This window comes from Benincasa hispida, chromosome 7 (genome assembly GCF_009727055.1).
Source record: "Benincasa hispida cultivar B227 chromosome 7, ASM972705v1, whole genome shotgun sequence".
NCBI classification, from domain to species: Eukaryota; Viridiplantae; Streptophyta; class Magnoliopsida; order Cucurbitales; family Cucurbitaceae; genus Benincasa; species Benincasa hispida.
This window is the reverse complement of record NC_052355.1, coordinates 50,846,127-50,864,340: the sequence shown is the minus strand read 5'-3', so window position 1 is coordinate 50,864,340 and position 18,214 is coordinate 50,846,127. Positions and strand designations below refer to the sequence as shown.

Genomic DNA, 18,214 nt, shown 5'->3' with positions numbered 1-18,214 from the left:
TTGAGAAGGGAGTAATGAATGACGGGCACAGAAATGAATTTTTCTTCACCCTTTTATCCAGAATTAGTTAAGAATAGTAACCACGAAATAGGGAAACTACATGAACCAAAATGGACTTGTAGCAAGTGCTATTAGAGCTATCTAAAAACGTAGGTGCCAAGAGCTATATGTTTGTTTTCTGATTTACTGCAAGTGTTAGCTGCAGCTTGGTGGTCCTATTGCACTAAATACAGCAATCAATCAAACAAGGGTTCTGAAATATCTCATTAATCAAAGGTTATGTGCAGACCATATTCACAAGAATAATTTGATAGTGAAGTTTTCACCAAGTAGCCTTCATCAATGACAAGATCAGGGCTAACAACTGCGTTACCTGCTTGATCTACTTCAGCACAATGTTCAAGACCTTGTCAATATGATCATCAACTGGCCAATAGAAGAGGTGATAATACCAAGCAAACCTCCAGCTATAACCTGTAATCAAATAAAATGTAGACTCACGTTAGACAGAATTGCCTCAAATCTTTTTTCAATCAAAGTGAATCCAGAATAAGCTATTCTCAAAATATACTTCCAAGGTGATTCAAGGGGGAAAATTTTTGGAATCCTGGCTTCTATTGTAGTCAACATAAAAAAAGATATAAATGCACATCTCTTAAGTGTCTTAGGTGCTCATCAAACCTTCTCAACAAAAAACTAGAAAGTGCCAAGACATTGCTAAATACATTCATGAAACCAGCTAGTCAAAGGGCAATCCATGTGTAATTGTAAAAATAACAATCTCCCATTTTATCTCCAGTTCCACATTATACCAAAAGTAATAGTAAAAATAACAATCTCCCATTTTTTCTCAAAGTTGATTTATTATTATTATTATCATTATTGAATTAGAGCGACGAAAGGGCTGAATCTCAGTGGATTATGGTAGCAAGGTCATTCTGCCACTAACAATAGTACTCTACCGTGTATATCTCAAAGTTGATTTACTAATCTTCGACATGCATATGAAGGTCATGGAAGGCTGAATTTGCAGTAAAATAACAATCTCCCATTTTATCTCAAAGTTGATTCTTACCAGTTGAAGGCACCAAGGAAATAAATACAAGTCAATTTAATGAACTGTGCAAAGACCCAGATTTAATCATAACCTATACAGCCTATTCGATATGATATTATATTAACATGTCAATTTCATAGACAAAAATCAACTACTGTAGAATGTCATCTTAATGGAAACCTGGGGAGGGGTGTGGCCAAGAAGTTCTCGCAATGGTCTGCTCTCAGCCAAAGGATGTTCAGCAGGAAGCTCATAAACAATTTGATTTAAAACCTAAAAAATCAAACTAGTAAGAGTATATTAAACAATGAAAGAAAATTTAAGCTTTAAGATATAACAACAATGTCCAAATAAAAGCAATTAAGGAGTAGAAAAGGAAAAGGAGGAAGAGGGTTTTTTGTTTTTGTTTTTTTTCTTGGAGGGTGTTGTGAAACAAAGAATTATATAACCTCTGCTTGGCGTCCAGCTTGTAATCTCACACCAGTTGCATCATACATTACCTGTCACCAAATTTTTTGTGTTCAACATCTTAAAATCGTTCCAGGAAATTTACAACTCAAATCATAATGGTAGCCATCAAATGGAAAGGGAAACCATACAACACATGCTAAGATCAATGCAACAGCAAAGACTGATGCTCCAAATCCTTCTTGGAGCCCAATGGCTATAGCAAGAGCAGAAACAGCGGAGGAATGAGATGAAGGCATTCCACCAGATCCAACTAGTTTCTTAAAATCCCATCGTCTTTCCTTATACCTGAAATGTCACAAGTCGTAAAAACACAATACATTGATTTCTTCAACACTGCCCCCACCACCACCACAGAAGGAAAAAAGAAACACAAAATCCTTATTAAAGTGCTTATTGATAAAGCTGTAAACAAACCAATTTAAGTATAAATGCAATAGTCCACAAGGCGCAAGAAGAAATGCAACATTTCTTTTTTAAATGAGGTGCATTATATATAAAAGTACTAATTAAAGAAGAGAAAGCATAGTTGAAGTGAAAAATAAATGTAAAGACCCCTAATTACAATAACATTTAAAATAATGAAAAAGCCCCAAGGCCCTGAGGCACGCCTGAGGGCACACAGGGGGCTTTTTAAAAGACTGATTAGGGCGTTGGAGGGAGAACAGATCACATGGGTAGTGACGGATTTTCAGGTAACACTTCCCAGAATCTGATAGTAGATGCAGAAACAGTACACACAAATGACTCATAAGTAAATGGGCTATGAAAATTAAAAGAAAACCTAAAACAAATAATACAGAACGACCCAGAAACAAATAAGCAATCTATATTCTCAAGATTGAACAAAAGAGAAAGCAAGATTCACGAAAACGGCATATGGGGTTTGCATAATAATGCCTAAACGCAACAAACAGAGTCAAACCAGTGGAGTTGGATCGGATCGGAGCTCATACCAGGAGGTGAAGAACTTGATGGACTGGGCAATAGCGAAGGCGAGGAGAGAAGAAATGAGAGGGTAATTAGTAAAAATGGTGGAAGAAAAGGAAGAGGGTGATCGGGAAGGAGGTCCATTGATCAACGACCCTGATGAAGCCGTCGCATCATCCATTCCTCGACTGGATCGGGCTGGGGGAGTTGAGATTGTTCGCAATTTTGAAGGGGAAATTCGAATTCTTGAATTGGAGAAAGGAAAGAGAAGAAAGAAGAGAATTTGGGATTTGGGTTTTTGTTGTTATGCAGAGAAGTGGTTAGTTGAAAGAAAGGAGGCAAGAAGAAGCGATGGGGCAGCTTCGATTTGGAGACTTCTTCTATGTTCTTATTATTCAACCAACGGTTTTCCTTTCTTTCTTCTCTCTTTACCATTCCCAATTGGTTCCCCAATATCTCTCAATACTCGAAATACTGAATATGCCGTTTCCTCGAATATGCCCCTTTTTTATTATTTTTATTGTTTTTATTTTTTTTTCCTCCCCTTAAACCAAATGTAAAATTTTGTTAAAGATTCTTTTTAAATACAGTAAAAATGAACCAAACTATTTATAAATATGACAAAATTTTATTGTTTACGATAAACTACAATAGATTACGATAAATTACTATATGTGTCTATCACAAATAATAATATATCACAGTCTATCATAGATAGACGGTGATATTTTATTTATTTATAAATATTTTCAACAATTTTATCATTGAAAATTATTTTTCTTTTTATTTATTTATATATTATTAAAAAAATTAAAAGGTTCTAATTAATGCAATAGCTTCTTAACCTTGTTTGATCCCGATAGTTGTAGCTATTTGGAGATAAAAAAACAAAATATAAATTTATGAATATTTGTAGAATAAATGACGTGATTGTTCGTTAAAAGTAAAACATATATGGATTGTTTTCAAATATAGAAAAAATAACCAAAATATTTATATATATAAAAAATGATGTGACATTTTGCTATATTTATAAATATTTTCAGCAGTTTTGTCATTTAAAATAATTTTTCATATATAAATTGTCGAAATCATACCTATACACTAAAGGACACTCACTTCATTGTGAACTAAATTTGTAAATTAACCCCTTAATCTCATTTCTTTTATAAGAAACAATTGCTTTAATCTTACTATTAAATTATATCTTAAATTATGATTGTTTGATGTTTTAATATATTTTTCACAAGTGAGTATAGTTCAATTACTCAAAGACCATTTGATCCAGAAATTAAAGGTTTGAATCTCGTTACTTTAGATGTTATTGAATTAAAAACAAAAATCTCAAAAATCTCAAACACCTCAAGAACATAAAACATATTTTAACAATTAAATATAGGGAAAAGTATATTTTCGGTCCCTAGGATTTGGATTTATTTTTCATTTTATCTTTAGATTTCAAAATACAATGCTCTCTTGGTAACCATTTCGTTTTTTGTTTTTAATTTTTTAAATTAAGCCTATTTCCTCCAAATTTCTCATTTACATATTTCTTAAGTACAATGGTTGAATTCTTAGCCAAATTCCAAAAACAAAATCAAGTTTTCAAAAGCTTTTCTTTTCGTTTTCAAATTTTGGTTTGCTTTTTCAAATCATTGGTAAAAGAGTAAATAACAAAGAAAGATGTGGAAGTAGTATGTATAGGTTTAATTTTTAAAAATAAAAAAATAAAAAACCAAATGGTTACCAAATGAGATCTACATTTTTAGCTTACCTTGTTTTTCACTAACTAATCACTTTCTGTCCTAAATGTAATGTCTATAAATTTTAAAAATTAAAATTAATGACTTTTCACTAATTTTTCACCACTATTGAAATTATTTTAAAATTTTCTCTTCACAATTATTTTAAATTAATTAATTGGAAGTTAACAGCAAAGACTAAAGTGAGCAATACTAGCGAAAATTCAATAGGTAGAAGTGTAAAACATTAAAACATGTGGACTAAAATTAAATGAAAACTAAAATCAAAATTTAACAGTAAAATTATAACATTTTGAAACCTATATTCCAATTTCAGAACCAAAAATAAGTAATTTTTCATTATGAAATATTTACTTTTTGTAAATTCAAATTCTCTTCTTTTGTGTTATGTATATTCTACCAATAGATTTATCTCCAAAGGTCAAACAATATATCTAATCTTAAAGAAGAGTGAAAACTTGTTACTCATCCAAATTGGTTCGGCTAAAAAAAAAAAAAAATCTTATACTCCAATATGAGCATAACAAAACTATGTAAGACAACATTTACATCAGAAAAATGTAATAAATCGATGGTAATTTGAAACGTGACTCCCATTTAATTATGTTTGATGTTGTCTACTTATATTATGTACTTGTATTGACATTTGAGACTCACTCCCAAATTTGTAATAAAAAAATACAAACTGTTTAACGAGCAGAAGGGTACTTAATCTGATTGCATTTAAAATTTTCACCAATATCGTTACCGTTATCGTTACCGTAACCGTTATTGTTACAATATGAGAATTATGAATTTATCACATTTACCATTATCGTTACAATTTAACTCTAATCGATAACAGTAACAGTAAATGTGATAGATCCATAATTATAAGTAAACGTGATAAAAAACAATCAAATTACGTTTGCGATTATAGCTAATTACAATTGATCTGTCAATAAAATCTCATTACGATTACACCAATTTTTTTACGAATTGATAAACATGACAAAATATGTACTCTCTATCAAAAGACTAGAAGTTCGAATCCTCTAACTCAATATCACTGAGCTTAAAATAATAATAATAAATTATTTACTAAAAAAAGAATTCTAACAAATCTTGGGAGTTAATGTCTCCACAAAATTGAAAAATGATAATAACAATAGAAGACCTTAGGAGTCGACGAAACATTTCTTTTTATTGTATATTCTCGAAGGTTTCATGCCCTCAGGCCTCATTAGTTGACTTACACAATAGAGATGGATAAACCTTAAATTTTTTCGACAACGAAATTCTAAAGAGAAGAAAACCTTAACAACATTAAAAAAAAAAAAAAAAAAAAAAAAAAAAACTTAACGATTTAAAAAACTCAGAGGACATCTATTTATGATCAACAAAAACTAAATTTATAATTTAATGGTAAAATTGTAACATTTTTAAATCTAGAGATGAAAATATATATTTCTTCGTTAAGATATATTTACATTTTATTGATTCAAATTCTCTTTGTTCTGTGTTATGTAATATTCTAAAGATATAGAATCGAAAGTATGTACTCTCGACCAAAGATTAAAGTATGTATTCTCAATTAAAAGATCAAAAAGTTCGAATATCCTACCAACTCAAAAAGAATAAATAAAAAAAAAAATTGAATACTAAAAAGATGATTTCTCTCATCGTTCTGTAGGAGTTAACAGAACATTTTTTTAATTGCATTTTCTCAAATGTTTCAAAAAAAAAAAAACAAAAAAAAAACAAAAAAACAAAACTTCACTATGTGAAATTGTGAATATGTCCAACTTTTATTCCCTCGTATTGAATATACAAAAGAACAACCATGCTCCACGTCCATCTCTTGTACATGAATATGTTCGTTCTCCTGCAAAGACCAATTAATTCATAAGTGATAGAACAGAGATTGCAACAAATGTTGATAGACAAAGATATATAAAAGGTCTCTGATCAGTAACTCACTGACTCCGTTGTTCTACCTTCTAAAAGTCGTCGTATTAATAACAATTAGGCTCAGTGGAGAGCAAAATGAAATGAATCATTTGTTTGCTACCTTGTTAACCACAAGTTGCAGGTCAATTATGGCAATGGTAGACCGATGACGAAATTTTGAATCAGCAACCCCATAGCATTTGGATCTAGATGCTCAAGAACAGTTTTGAAACAGGTTCATTTGTACACAAGTTACGAAATCGATAATTAAAGATTACAGAAAACGTAAAAAGAATAGATAATCGACACACAGATTTACGTGATTCACTAATAGTATATTAGCTACATCCACGGAGCAGAGAGAGAATACAAAATTACATAACAAATAGCACCTCTAAGGTTAGAGAATTGATATTATACACTTTTCTAAATCCTAGGGCTATAACCGTAAATAACCATAAATAATTAAATAATGTCAAATACGAATTTCACTTACTAGGTCGTTCCAAGTACCAGATAACAGATTCAAGGTATTTCAATATCATAAATAGCTAGGATGCAGTGTCCTTTCCGACAATGTTCACGAGCTCAATCATCGCTGCTTCCATTACTGCCTGGAAATTGATATGCGTATACCTACCCCTGCCATCCCAAATGCTTAAAGTCAGATTGGTTGCTTATCTTTCTAGCAAAAATTTATTTTCAATGTCTAATTACAGCGACACTTTCTTTCTTCCTACGAGTTTAGATGAACCCAAATTTAACACAGTTAACTGATGTAAAATTGGTTCATCAGCTAAGTATTTGCTAATGATGACTGGTGTTGTCTTTCAGTCGGAAGAAAATGAAATAATGTACAAGAATTTGATTTTTTTTTCTTGTTGGAAATCTATGAGTATCTGGATCAGCATACACGCACCTCAACTAATCTCACGATACCCACTTGACTCTACAATATTTGAGTGTCAAGGAAACGTATGATATTAAATTCTAAGCAAGTGACTATATAAATTGAATTGAATCTATGATCTTTTAGTCTTCTATCAAGATCATGTCTTCCTATTTATCACTGGGTCAACCCATGATGGTCAAGGTAAAAGAATTCGATTAAAACTTAGAGAAATTAGAGTACCAAAAATGAGTTCTTGACCAAATTGTGGAAGGATAAGCTGGGCTTCCAATGCCATGCATAATCCTTGCAACGGCTCTAGGAGTGAATTTAGCCTGTGAGTTGCTCTGCAGAAAGACCTGTTACAGCAAAAGGTAAGAGCCTCCCCAAACAACCGAGTAGGAACCTGTTTAAAATGAACTCGTTAAGCATCTGCATTGCACTTACTTTTATATCTGCTCGGAGGAATGGGCTGCACATTAATAATATTGATGTAAGCATGATTACATACCGAGAAATGGACAAGAACGAAATTAACATTTAAATATTAAAAAAAATTATATAACTTAACTAAATAATTATGTTGTTAGTATCACTACTACTGCACAAATAATCCAGCGGTCAAATTTTGTATAACTATTTACAGGGAAGGGGGCTACATATTCAAGTCTCTTTTCACTTCTTATGATTGTATAATCAGAAATAGTGCTTGTATATACCTGCTCTGGTTCATTTTATTTGGAATATCACAAGTATCACCCTCCTGAAAATAAGAACAAATCTTTTCTTCTAAAAATGGTGTCTGCTCGAAGTTACAGCAGCCTTGAGTCTTCTTTCCACACAAATTCATAGCAGAAGTCACCGCATCAAACATGGCATCCAGTTTCCTAACCTGAAAACCTCACCCGTGACACACGTCGCCATGCCGGCTTGATTTAAAGAAAGTATATAACATCAACCCAGATGGCAAGAATGTCAATCTATGAGTGGACACTCACAGAGTAGATAGGCTTGGTTGCATGTTACGTAGCCTAAACAGCAGTTTTATGGCCCTAAGTTGTTGAGAATGGAAAGTAACAACAATGCATCTTAACAAAAATTTTGGTGCTTTGAGTGAAGAAATACAGATCAACAGATGCAATGAAATGCGTCAAACATTTTGGACTTTTAATATAAACTTTGTAGCGTAATCATTATATAGTTGTATTATATATGTTACTTGAATAAAAGATAGGTGCAAGTGACTTGAACTTTTTTGGATAAGTATAAATGAAAAAGATAAGGCTACACAAATACAAGTTTTTGTTGGGGTATCACGGCCACCTAATATGGTATTATGTACATGCTTTCTGCTTCGTGCTTCCTATACTGACTATGGAAACATGAACAACATGATTTCAGATGCCAGCTTTTGACCTCTGGAATAGTCACACATGAATAGATTAACAAATGCATAATGAAGTCAGAATCAACCACCTTACTAGTCTGGATCTCAGACAACCATTTTCTAAGATGCGCTGACAGAGAACAAAAATCTTCAGGGTTTTTCAAAATTGTATAACAGTAGGCCAGATCCTTCATCTCGTATGTTACTTCTCCCTTCAACTAAAAGAGTACAAAAAAGAAACTAATTATTACATAAAAGAAGTGGAGGACAATAAAGACAAAACTGTAACGCAAAAAACTATAACACGTGCCATAACTTTCAACAAATTTTTAAATCACATGACATATCTCCATAGTTAAAGGATAACAGAGACCAATGCTACATATTGCGTCCATTGACTATCAATGAACAATTAGTCCAACACCTTTCCAAATTATGATCATGCATGCAACTATATTAATAAAATTGAAGAAAAGAAAACAATAAACCAGGCCTATTTAATATGCATCCACTCATCTTCAATACTTCAAAATGAATATTTATGTATTGGTCACAATTGATAAACACCGGTATATTGAGTAGTTCAGAGTAATTTAATTTTTAAAATGCAAGGTTAACGTCATATTGGAATAAAGCTAAGCAATAACTGTTTGAAGATACATACAACTCCAGTGCGCTGGCCAAATTTTGTAAAAATGGCAAGAAAATAAATTTAAAGAAATGATGAGCTTTCCATTTATAACCATCCGAACCTTGAGATTTTGCAAATGATTTGAGAGACTGGTAGCTGAAATCCCAATACTATTGACCACCGTGAGCATGTCAAAAACATGCTGCCCTTGCTTAGTTTCAGACCTAAAGTTCCCAAATTTAATAGCCTGATCCAGAAAAGATTTTTTTTTCTCCCAAGGTGCATGGTATTAGATTGGTCAAGATCAAAACTAGGTACTCACTTCTTCAAAATTTCTGCCACAATGATATCTTTGTCAGCAAGCATCGCTGGTGAAGTCTGCACCAAACACAGAATATGCAAAATGATTAAGCACTGACCCTTTTTCCAAATATTGACTGCAACATATCATGGATTATACATTTTTCAAATGCATGGTACAAGTAGATGGATCAATTATGCTGATTACATAAATATTGAACATATTTCTGGAGTGCACCATTAATTTAGTTAAAAGCAGTAAGAACTATAGTAGCCCATCTCCACGAAGCAATCAAAATATCGATTGAATTTTCATAGTCAGAAAGTGAGAGTTAAAAGAAATCATTGAAGACCAACCTTATGAAAATTCAAAGTGCACGTCACATTTAACTGAGAAAGTAGGCGCAAATATGGCGTTTCCCCCAGTTCCAAGTATGTTAGAATAGTAATCATCACCTGTCAGAGATAAAAACAAGTGAGAAAGCAACTTTGCCTAGAAAAATAATTTCGGATAAATTTGCAAGGAGGTTCCATTCAGTCAAAAACTTCTAGCAGAAAAAGGATCTCCTTGGCTTTTATTTTTACACCATGATCATATTACTTGATAGATTTCTAAGGCTACGAACATGTGGAAGCCTGGAAGGTTATGCAGGGATGAAAAAGTTGCATAAGGTCTTAATTTAAACAACCTGTCTCCATTTTCATTTACTAAGAACAGTGTTTGGGAGTTATGAACTTCAAGAAGTAAATACAGTTAGAAAAAAAAAAAATACATGGTAATGGGAGAACAGTAGAGTGATTTAAGTTGAGACGGCTTCTGACTTTTAAAAAGTTCATATGTTCTCCTCACCAACTAAAACTTTGACTTAAATCACACAGTCACATATAAGAATCTACTTCTAGAACGTAGCTGCTTTCCGGCATTCTCCAATATGCTTTGGTTCCCTGAATTGATTAGAGAGTTTGAATCCTTCACGCAAAAGAATGGATGTGGTTCTACTCCCTTTCTTGATGCGTGTGTGTGTTCTCTCTCCCAGTGCATATTTCTCCAAATTGTAACTAGTGCTGTTACATTTTTTTTTTTCTAATGAGAAACAAGACGAAATATATTAAAATAAAGGAGGAGAGCACAGCCTAAAGGTCTTAGTGATGTCAATCCTTCCTTAGAGATTATTGGAGTTTTTTTTAAAAAAATAAAAAATAAATAAATAAATAAAAATAAAAAAATTAATTTGTGAGTATTCAAGCCAGCTTACGTGCACCTTGACTAATCTCATAAGACAACATGTCTAACTCTATAACATCTGGGTATCAAAGAAATTTGTAGGATATTAAATCTTAGGTAGGTAGCCACCATGGATTCAACCCATGACCTTGGAGTTTCTCACTTACAAAAGATTTTAATGATGCTAAACTTTCTTAATCTTTCATTTATTAATGTTGAAAATGTTGTATTTGCCCTGAGGGCATTTTAATCTTTTTATAATTCTCTACTGTATTAAGATTTGCCTTGGTCTATTTATATTTGTGTCTGTGGTGCTTTGTAGTGTGTGAAATAATAATCTCTTCTATCGTGGTTTTTTCTCCCTAGTCTAGGGTTTTCCACGTAAACCGTGCGTTCTTCTTCCTCTTCCTTTCTTTATTTCAATATAGTATCAAAGAATGGTGACGAAACCCTAGTCGCTATAGAAGAAAATCAGTCACCAACCCTAGTTGATGATGGAACTACAGAAGAAACGATCAGCACCGTTGCTATTCAGGCAGTTGTCGACAGTAATTCTCAATTCGGGGAGTGCACAGCCGGCGCTGGGAGTCCATCAGCCGATCGAGACCGATCCAGCCACGCCACAAGGAGTTCAGCAGTCGATCGAACTTAGAACAGCGGCTTTCGCAATCGTCGCTGGGGTTTTCGAGTCACGTCTGGTGCTGCTTGAACCGGGTCATCTCCGAGGTCGATCGAAGCCCCAGCTGCGATTCGAGCAGGTCACGATCTCCCACCAGCCGGCGCCCCAGCCATAACCTCAGTTGTAGCCATTCCAGTCGCCGCTCTAACTGTCGTTTCAGCCGCCATTCCAGTCGATGTTCCAACCTTCAGCCGTCAACCATATGGGTGAAGCTTCCTCTTCTTTTTCCTGTGGGCAGAAACCTTCTCCATCAACCGTGTGTATTCCTCCTCAACATGGGTCAACTGGTCATGGTGGGTCGGGCTTGATGGGTCAATCTCCGTTTGGAGTCCAACAACAATTAACAAGTCTTCAACAACAGATTACGGCTCTTGGGGCTATTCTTAGGACCACAACAAACCTTCAGAAAAATCCTGTTAACTCAGACTTTTCTTCCAATTTACCATTGTATTCGGAAAATCCAGTAATAGCTTTCCCTAATTTACCTACTACGAATATTTTATCTAGATCTGTGGGCAATTCTATAGGGATAATCACAGGAGAGAAGCTGAATGGCCATAACTATTTCTCCTAGTTCCAGTCTATTAAAATGGTCCTCGAGGGGCGGCATAAGTTTGGATATTTAACTGGTGAGATACCAAAACCAAAACCTGGGGATCCTCAAGAGCGAGTTTGGAAGGGAGAAGACTCTTTACTCCAGTGGCAAAACTGATGTGAAGAATGCGATTCGAGTTCTTCTCTCAGTAACCGTTAACAAAGATTGGCCCATCCATCAACTTGATATGAAGAATGCATTCTTGAATGGTGAATTAAAAGAAGAGGTCTATATGAGTTCTCCTCCTGGATTTGAAGCTCAATTTGATCGTCGAGTTTGTAAACTCAGAAAATCCCTATATGGTTTAAAGCAGTCTCCGAGAGCTTGGTTTGACAGGTTCACTACCTTCGTTAAGTCCCAAGGTTTCATTCAGAGGTACTCTGATCATACCTTGTTCACAAAGAATTCTGCATCAAGAAAGACGATTGTTCTAATTGTGTATGTTGATGATATTGTTTTGTTAGGAGACGATGCTACTGAGATTGTCAAACTAAAATGAAAAATGGCAGATGAGTTTGAGATATTTTCTTGGAATGGAGGTGGCGAGATCGAGAGAAGGAATATCTGTTTCTCAACGGAAATATACTCTGGATTTGTTAAGGGAGACAGGAATGACTGGATATAAACCCGTTGATACCCTTGTTGAAGTCAATGCTAAGCTGGGAGATTCTATCGATGGAGTTTTTGTTAATTAAGAAAGGTATCAGCGTCTAGTAGGAAAACTGATTTACTTATCTCATACTAGACCGAATATATCCTATGTTGTTAGTATGGTTAGTCAGTTTATGCAGGCTCCTTACGAGAAACATATGGAGGCTGTTACTTGAATTCTGAGGTATTTGAGATCAACTCCAGGAAAAGGCCTAATGTTTAAGAAACATGACAGGAGATGCATTGAGGCTTACACTGACTCAGATTGGGCAGGATCTGTTACAGATAGAAAGTCAACTTCAGGGTATTGTACCTTTGTATGGAGTAATTTTGTTACTTGGTGGAGTAAGAAACAAGGTGTAGTTGCTAGAAGCAGTGCGGAAGCGGAATATAGGACTATGAGTCTGGGAATATGCAAAGAGATATGGTTGAAGAAAGTTTTGTCTGATCTTCACCAAGACAGTGATGCTCCTATAAAACTCTATTGTGATAACAAGGCAACTATAAGTATAGCCAACAACCCTGTGCAACATGATAGAACTAAACATGTGGAGATTGACAGACACTTCATTAAAGAAAAACTGGATAGTGGAAATATTTCTATTCCCTACATTCCTTCCAGTCAAGCCCCTTCATTATTATTAGTAGTAAGAGTAAGGTTTTCAAAAGGCATAGACAAGCTACCTTTATGAAAAACCTTTTTGTTTAGGGGTAAGTGCTAACATTCTCACCAAAGGATTACCAAGACAAAGCTTTGATACTTGTGTTAGCAAGTTGGGTCTTATTGACATCTACGCCTCAACTTGAGGGGGAGTGTTGAAAATGTTGTATTTGCCCTAAGGGCGTTTTAGTCTTTTTATAATTCTCAACTGTAATAGGGTTTGCCTCGGTTTATTTTATTTGTGTCTGTGGTGCTTTGTAGTGTGTGAAACAATAATATTTCTTCTATCGTGGTTTTTACTTCCTAGTCTAGTGTTTTCCACGTAAACCGTGCATTCTTGTTCCTCTTCCTTTCTTTATTTCAATAATTAACACGTGCAGCCAATGCATATTCATTTAAAATTGTGACTAGATTCCATAGTGTTAATGATAGTTAGGTTTGTCACCTCAAAGTGCTAGTAAATACATTAGAAAGTTACAAAATAGTTAAAAGAAGCGACCTCATCTTTCATATCAAATTTTCGTGATGCAGGTTCTTTGACTATCGAATATACTTTTTCACACGAACTGTTGTTATTAGAGAATACTTCACTGAGGAATTTGTTTATGTTGTATTCATCGACTCCATCACTGTTCATGCAATATTTCAAATCAGTTCCAAAGTCATTTAGTCCTTGTATAACTAACCAAATGAAACAATTTATATCACATGACCTGTGCATAAGACTTCGAAGCTTGAAATATGTATCATTGTCAAGAAATAGATGACAGTAGGATAATCTACCATCCCGGCCAGCACGCCCTATCTCCTGCAAGAAGTGTACTATTACTTCATACATGTCATATACCATGTTCATAACATACATGTCATATTGGAAAATAAATAATTACTTGGAAGAAACTACCTACTTGAACATACTCTTCCAAGCTTTCCGGCATGCTATAGTGGATTACCTGAAACATTTAACTTACACTTTCTTACTGTTCAAATATGATTGTTCATACAGTGTAAATATTCCAAATAGCAATAAAAGCTAATTTGATGTCTGGAAAATTTATCTCATGAGTACAATGGGGTCCATCTATGTGATTTCAAGTTATTATAATCCTCCACAGCTAATTGTTTATTACATTGCATGCACAAAGTTGTGGAATTGATGTATACAGATGATTCCAAAATCAGTTTACTCACTCCTTTTTAGTACCGATATTAATTTTTTTTTTTTTAAAAAAAAGAGAAGCTTGCGTTTTTTTTTTTTTTTTAATTTCTGACATTCACTGACATGAAACATCTTTAGAGAGATTAGTGGATGGAATACATCAAGAAGTTCATACTACTATTTTAATGCTAGTCAACCACTTCAATATATCTGGAATATCCTCACACTGTATGCAATTATAACAAGGAGTAAAACAATTAGAAAGTGCTCTCTAAATCCTTACAGCGCCAACGTCCCTCTTGTCAAGTCCCATGCCAAAAGCCACAGTTGCAACAACCTTTAGAAAAAGTGGCAGTCAAAGTATTGAGAGAGAACAATTATTCATAACATTCATATACACATACAGTCCACACATAAATAATAGAAGAATAAGGTATCTCACCACTCTAATCTTGTTTGAACAAAAATTCTCTTGTATGCGTTTGCGATCTTTAGCAAGAAGACCACTGTGATAACTCTGGCAATAGTAAACAACTAATCAGATTTACTTTTAAAATACCCGTAATAGTTGCTATTCATAATTAGCTAAGTTGCAGAAGTGACCTTTGCGGAGATGCCATTATCACACAAGTATCTGCTTACCAAATCAGTTTCTGCCTGCAACATTAAAGCAGAGAAGCAATCATGGCAAGCTAAAACTTTAAAATCAATCCAGAATTAATTAAAATTGAAGAACACTGTTGGGTTACTGTGCAAAATGATGAACAAACTACATTTTCCTCTTCAAAAACACTTAATTATGTAGGAAGAGGACTTTCGACACTACCACACAATGAAACAGTTCAAAGTGATTGAAAAAGACTGGCTCATTCAGGAAATGAAATAAACAGGAAAAAAAGCCACAAGAATTTTGATTTGATCATTTCATTCCACACTCACTCAAAAGACAGATGTACTCATATTAATATATTATTATATTATTGACAGAAAAAGGCAAGAAGGTGAGCTTATGTCGCATTCAAACTTCTATGTACTCATATTAATATATAATTGACAGAGAAATTTCAGCATTTAGACACTGAGTACACGCACAAACCTGAAACTTGCAGTAGATAATAATGCTCTGAACTTCAGTTATGGGAGAAGACTTGATTAGCCTCAGTAGATCTTTTACTCTTAATATATCAAATTGAAAAGTTGAAAGAGTTAATTAAAAGGACCCATACAATAAAGAGAAACGGCATCGTGAAGGAGATGAATCAATTCTTATAATTTTACACTTGCCTGTTTGTACTCATTGATACTGACAATTGTAGATTTGTCCTTACTGTAGTTCTTAGAATGAGATTGTCTGGAGGAATTTCTAATGCAGTCATAATTGCTTGCATAGTTGAAGTAGTTGCCGTTGCAGTCATTGCAAGAATGCAGTTAACATTGAGTTCAGCTCGAAGTAAAGATGCTCTAAGCCTCATATATGAAGGTCGAAAGTTGTGAGACCTAGTAATATCAAATTGAATAAGTTAGATTAGTTCATTTATGCCAATGCATATGCTGAAAGCCAGAGTCCTCATGAGTGAAGTGTCTGATTAAGAAAATGATGCTCGTCTCAGTACAAACGTGAAATGGGGAATCGACTTGCCATTCAGATATGCAGTGAGCTTCATCCACCACAAGAAGCGATACCACTAAGCTGCTAGAGAATATTGACAGAAAATCTGTGTTCTGAAACCTTTCAGGTGAAACAAAGAGCACCTGAAAATATATATACGAACTTAACCATGTGATGACTGATGTCATGCAACTATAAATTATCAAGTCGCAGTTGTTTGCAACCGAACAATACTTGTAACATTTAACTGCAAGATAGTCACTCAATACATTGATCAAAAAGAGTTGCAAGAAAAAATCACGATAACACTCTGCAACAGAGAGAGCAAAGGATAGGAGTATTTCCATTCATGTACCTTCATCGTCCCTTGGATGAGCAGCCTCACTGTTTCAGCTACTTCTTCAGGTCTCTAAAAATACAAAAGAATGATCATGTAAAGTTGCTCGTTCTTCAACACTTGGTGATCATACAAGTGCAAAGAATGTTTAAAAAGTTGATAGAGAAATAGAGCAAGGACTACCTGACTGCTGCATAAGAAGCCACCCTGAATTACAGGTGGCAATTGTTTTATCTGATCTATCATTAATGCCACCAAAGGACTAACAACAACGGTTATCCCAGGTAGAATCATTGCCGGTATTTGATAACAAATTGATTTACCAGCACCGGTGGGCAAAACGACCATCGTTGATTTCCCGGCCAGCACCATTTTGATCGCCTCTAACTGCCCATCTTGGAAAGAATTGTATCCATAAGCTAACTTCAACAACTGCACCAAGTTATCCTCAGATGGATCATTTCGCACATTGGATATAGTCTCTTCAATGGTAATCGGATCAAATTTCGCACCTCCATTGCCCTGCTTCTGAGGATGTTGCGTTGTTTCCGTAACCAAACCATCCTCATCGCAGAAACTAGCCGCCTCGTCACAATCTTCAGTTTTTAGGTTCGTCTTAGTCTTTCGATGGGGCCGGTAACTATTCCGCTCGCCATACTTTCTCCGGGTGAATTTCTTAACAAATTTCCGTTTCCTACCATTCATGTTAAGTTTCACAAAGTTGCCTTCACCTCCACATTTGCGCACTTTGATCGGCGGAACAGAAACTTGGGCTCCAATCAAGTTAGGATGTTTCCTAACAGGTTTCACTGGATTCCGGGGACTTATAAATTCATCTTTTATCCCCCAACCAGCAGTTGAACAACCAGCGATTTCAGTTTCAGCATTGTTCGGCTGAATCGGCTCCGACAAAGTCCGATTATCCTCGAAAGTCTCAAAATTAAGACTGGATCGACGGAATTTCATGAAGGAAGGAGATTTTGAGAAGAAGCCAGCTGGAAGCATCTCCAATGATTCGGAGGACGAAATTGCGCGACTCTGATCAGACGCCCGTCGGATTTGAAACGGCAGAGTCGGAAGGGGAGTCCAATCGGGAGACGATTCTTTCTCGGAAGGCTTCGCATCAGGTGATGGAGGTGGTTTAGCAACTCTGGAGGAGGATTTTAGGGGTTTCGAACTGGCCGTACGTGGGAGTGAAGAGGCTTTGGTGAAGTTACGATTAGGTTTAGAGGATGAAGTGAAGGGAGTAAATGAAGACGACGGCGGGTTTGAAGCTCTGGGAGGAGTGGCGGAGACGTGAGAAGCATCTGAATCTGAGTCTGAATCGGAATCCATTATTGTGTAGTGGCGTCGGAGAATTGGAGGGAGAGCTCAGAGCAGCAGCTGAAGAACAGAACAAGTGAAGAAAGTTTTCTATTTTGCCGGTATCAGTTTTCCCGCCAAATGCCATTCGCTTCTCCATTGGGCCGGGCCGCCTTTTCGTGGTTCTACTTTGGAGCCCAATAGTCGGGATTTCAAACAAAAAAAAAAAAAAAGGAAAAAAAGAGAAAAAACTTGGGTGCAACCCACCTCACCCAATTAAAAGCTTAGGTGATAATTAGATTTTAAAATTTTATTTTTTTATATGTGTAAGGGAAGGGAGAGCATGAACTTAGGAACTTTTAAGTATATTGTTGTTTTTTTTTCTATAAAAAATAGGTTGCAAATATAACAATCACATACAAACTATGTTGTATGTTTTTATACATTTAATTAAGCCTAAGAATGATATCTATTGCAATTTCATTTTTTCTCCACTCTCGCTTATATAAAATCACCCCATCCAATTTACTACTATTCAAATTACACTAAATCATATGTATAAAAAAAACTCATTACATTTGTCTTCTATTAAAAAATAACGCTATTTTCTTAAAAATAATATCTTTGATCTTCATTCAATTT

General features: G+C 34.8%; 2 protein-coding genes across 12 annotated transcripts; both read right to left on the bottom strand.

The window, feature by feature from the left end:
- On the bottom strand, nt 1–2,923 carry LOC120080779 (uncharacterized membrane protein YuiD-like). 2 transcript variants are annotated; one of them, XM_039035406.1, is made up of 5 exons: nt 2,482–2,923; nt 1,657–1,813; nt 1,507–1,557; nt 1,213–1,330; nt 1–474 (listed from the first exon to the last, which is right to left on the bottom strand). In XM_039035406.1, exons 1-5 carry the CDS (start codon nt 2,634–2,636, stop codon nt 383–385), a joined length of 573 nt encoding a protein of 190 aa, XP_038891334.1. In that variant the 5' UTR covers nt 2,637–2,923; the 3' UTR covers nt 1–382. The 2 variants fall into 2 exon arrangements, with proteins under 2 accessions (XP_038891334.1, XP_038891333.1); XM_039035405.1 differs by having other exon boundaries at nt 1,238–1,330; nt 2,482–2,918.
- Nucleotides 2,924–5,829: 2,906 nt separating this feature from the next.
- On the bottom strand, nt 5,830–17,696 carry LOC120082014 (ATP-dependent DNA helicase Q-like 5). 10 transcript variants are annotated; one of them, XR_005483022.1, is made up of 21 exons: nt 16,454–17,695; nt 16,289–16,342; nt 15,964–16,076; nt 15,609–15,821; nt 15,421–15,499; nt 14,928–14,981; nt 14,767–14,841; nt 14,608–14,661; nt 14,074–14,118; nt 13,879–13,973; nt 13,665–13,794; nt 9,712–9,810; nt 9,377–9,432; nt 9,176–9,278; nt 8,513–8,641; nt 7,756–7,928; nt 7,484–7,508; nt 7,280–7,395; nt 6,644–6,789; nt 6,269–6,360; nt 5,837–6,082 (listed from the first exon to the last, which is right to left on the bottom strand). XR_005483022.1 is itself a non-coding variant. In XM_039037221.1 (19 exons), the coding sequence occupies exons 1-19, from the start codon at nt 17,603–17,605 to the stop codon at nt 6,699–6,701; spliced, it is 2,856 nt and encodes a 951-aa protein (XP_038893149.1). In that variant the 5' UTR covers nt 17,606–17,695; the 3' UTR covers nt 5,830–6,698. The 10 variants fall into 10 exon arrangements, 2 of the variants coding, with proteins under 2 accessions (XP_038893149.1, XP_038893150.1); XR_005483021.1 differs by having other exon boundaries at nt 5,838–6,082; nt 6,269–6,353; XR_005483016.1 differs by having other exon boundaries at nt 5,830–6,082; nt 6,178–6,789.
- Nucleotides 17,697–18,214: the final 518 nt, after the last annotated feature.

Excerpts from the sequence above, each read along its gene's own strand:
- LOC120080779 (XM_039035406.1), bottom strand. The coding sequence starts at position 2,636 with ATGGATGATGCGACGGCTTCATCAGGGTCGTTGATCAATGGACCTCCT. Across the intron at positions 1,814-2,481 it reads ATCAAGTTCTTCACCTCCTG|GTATAAGGAAAGACGATGGG; the intron begins GTATGAGCTCCG and ends GTGACATTTCAG. Across the intron at positions 1,558-1,656 it reads CATTGATCTTAGCATGTGTT|GTAATGTATGATGCAACTGG; the intron begins GTATGGTTTCCC and ends ATTTGGTGACAG.
- LOC120082014 (XM_039037221.1), bottom strand. The coding sequence starts at position 17,605 with ATGGATTCCGATTCAGACTCAGATTCAGATGCTTCTCACGTCTCCGCC. Across the intron at positions 16,077-16,288 it reads TCATCCAAGGGACGATGAAG|GTGCTCTTTGTTTCACCTGA; the intron begins GTACATGAATGG and ends ATATATTTTCAG. Across the intron at positions 9,433-9,711 it reads GCACTTTGAATTTTCATAAG|ACTTCACCAGCGATGCTTGC; the intron begins GTTGGTCTTCAA and ends TGTTTGGTGCAG.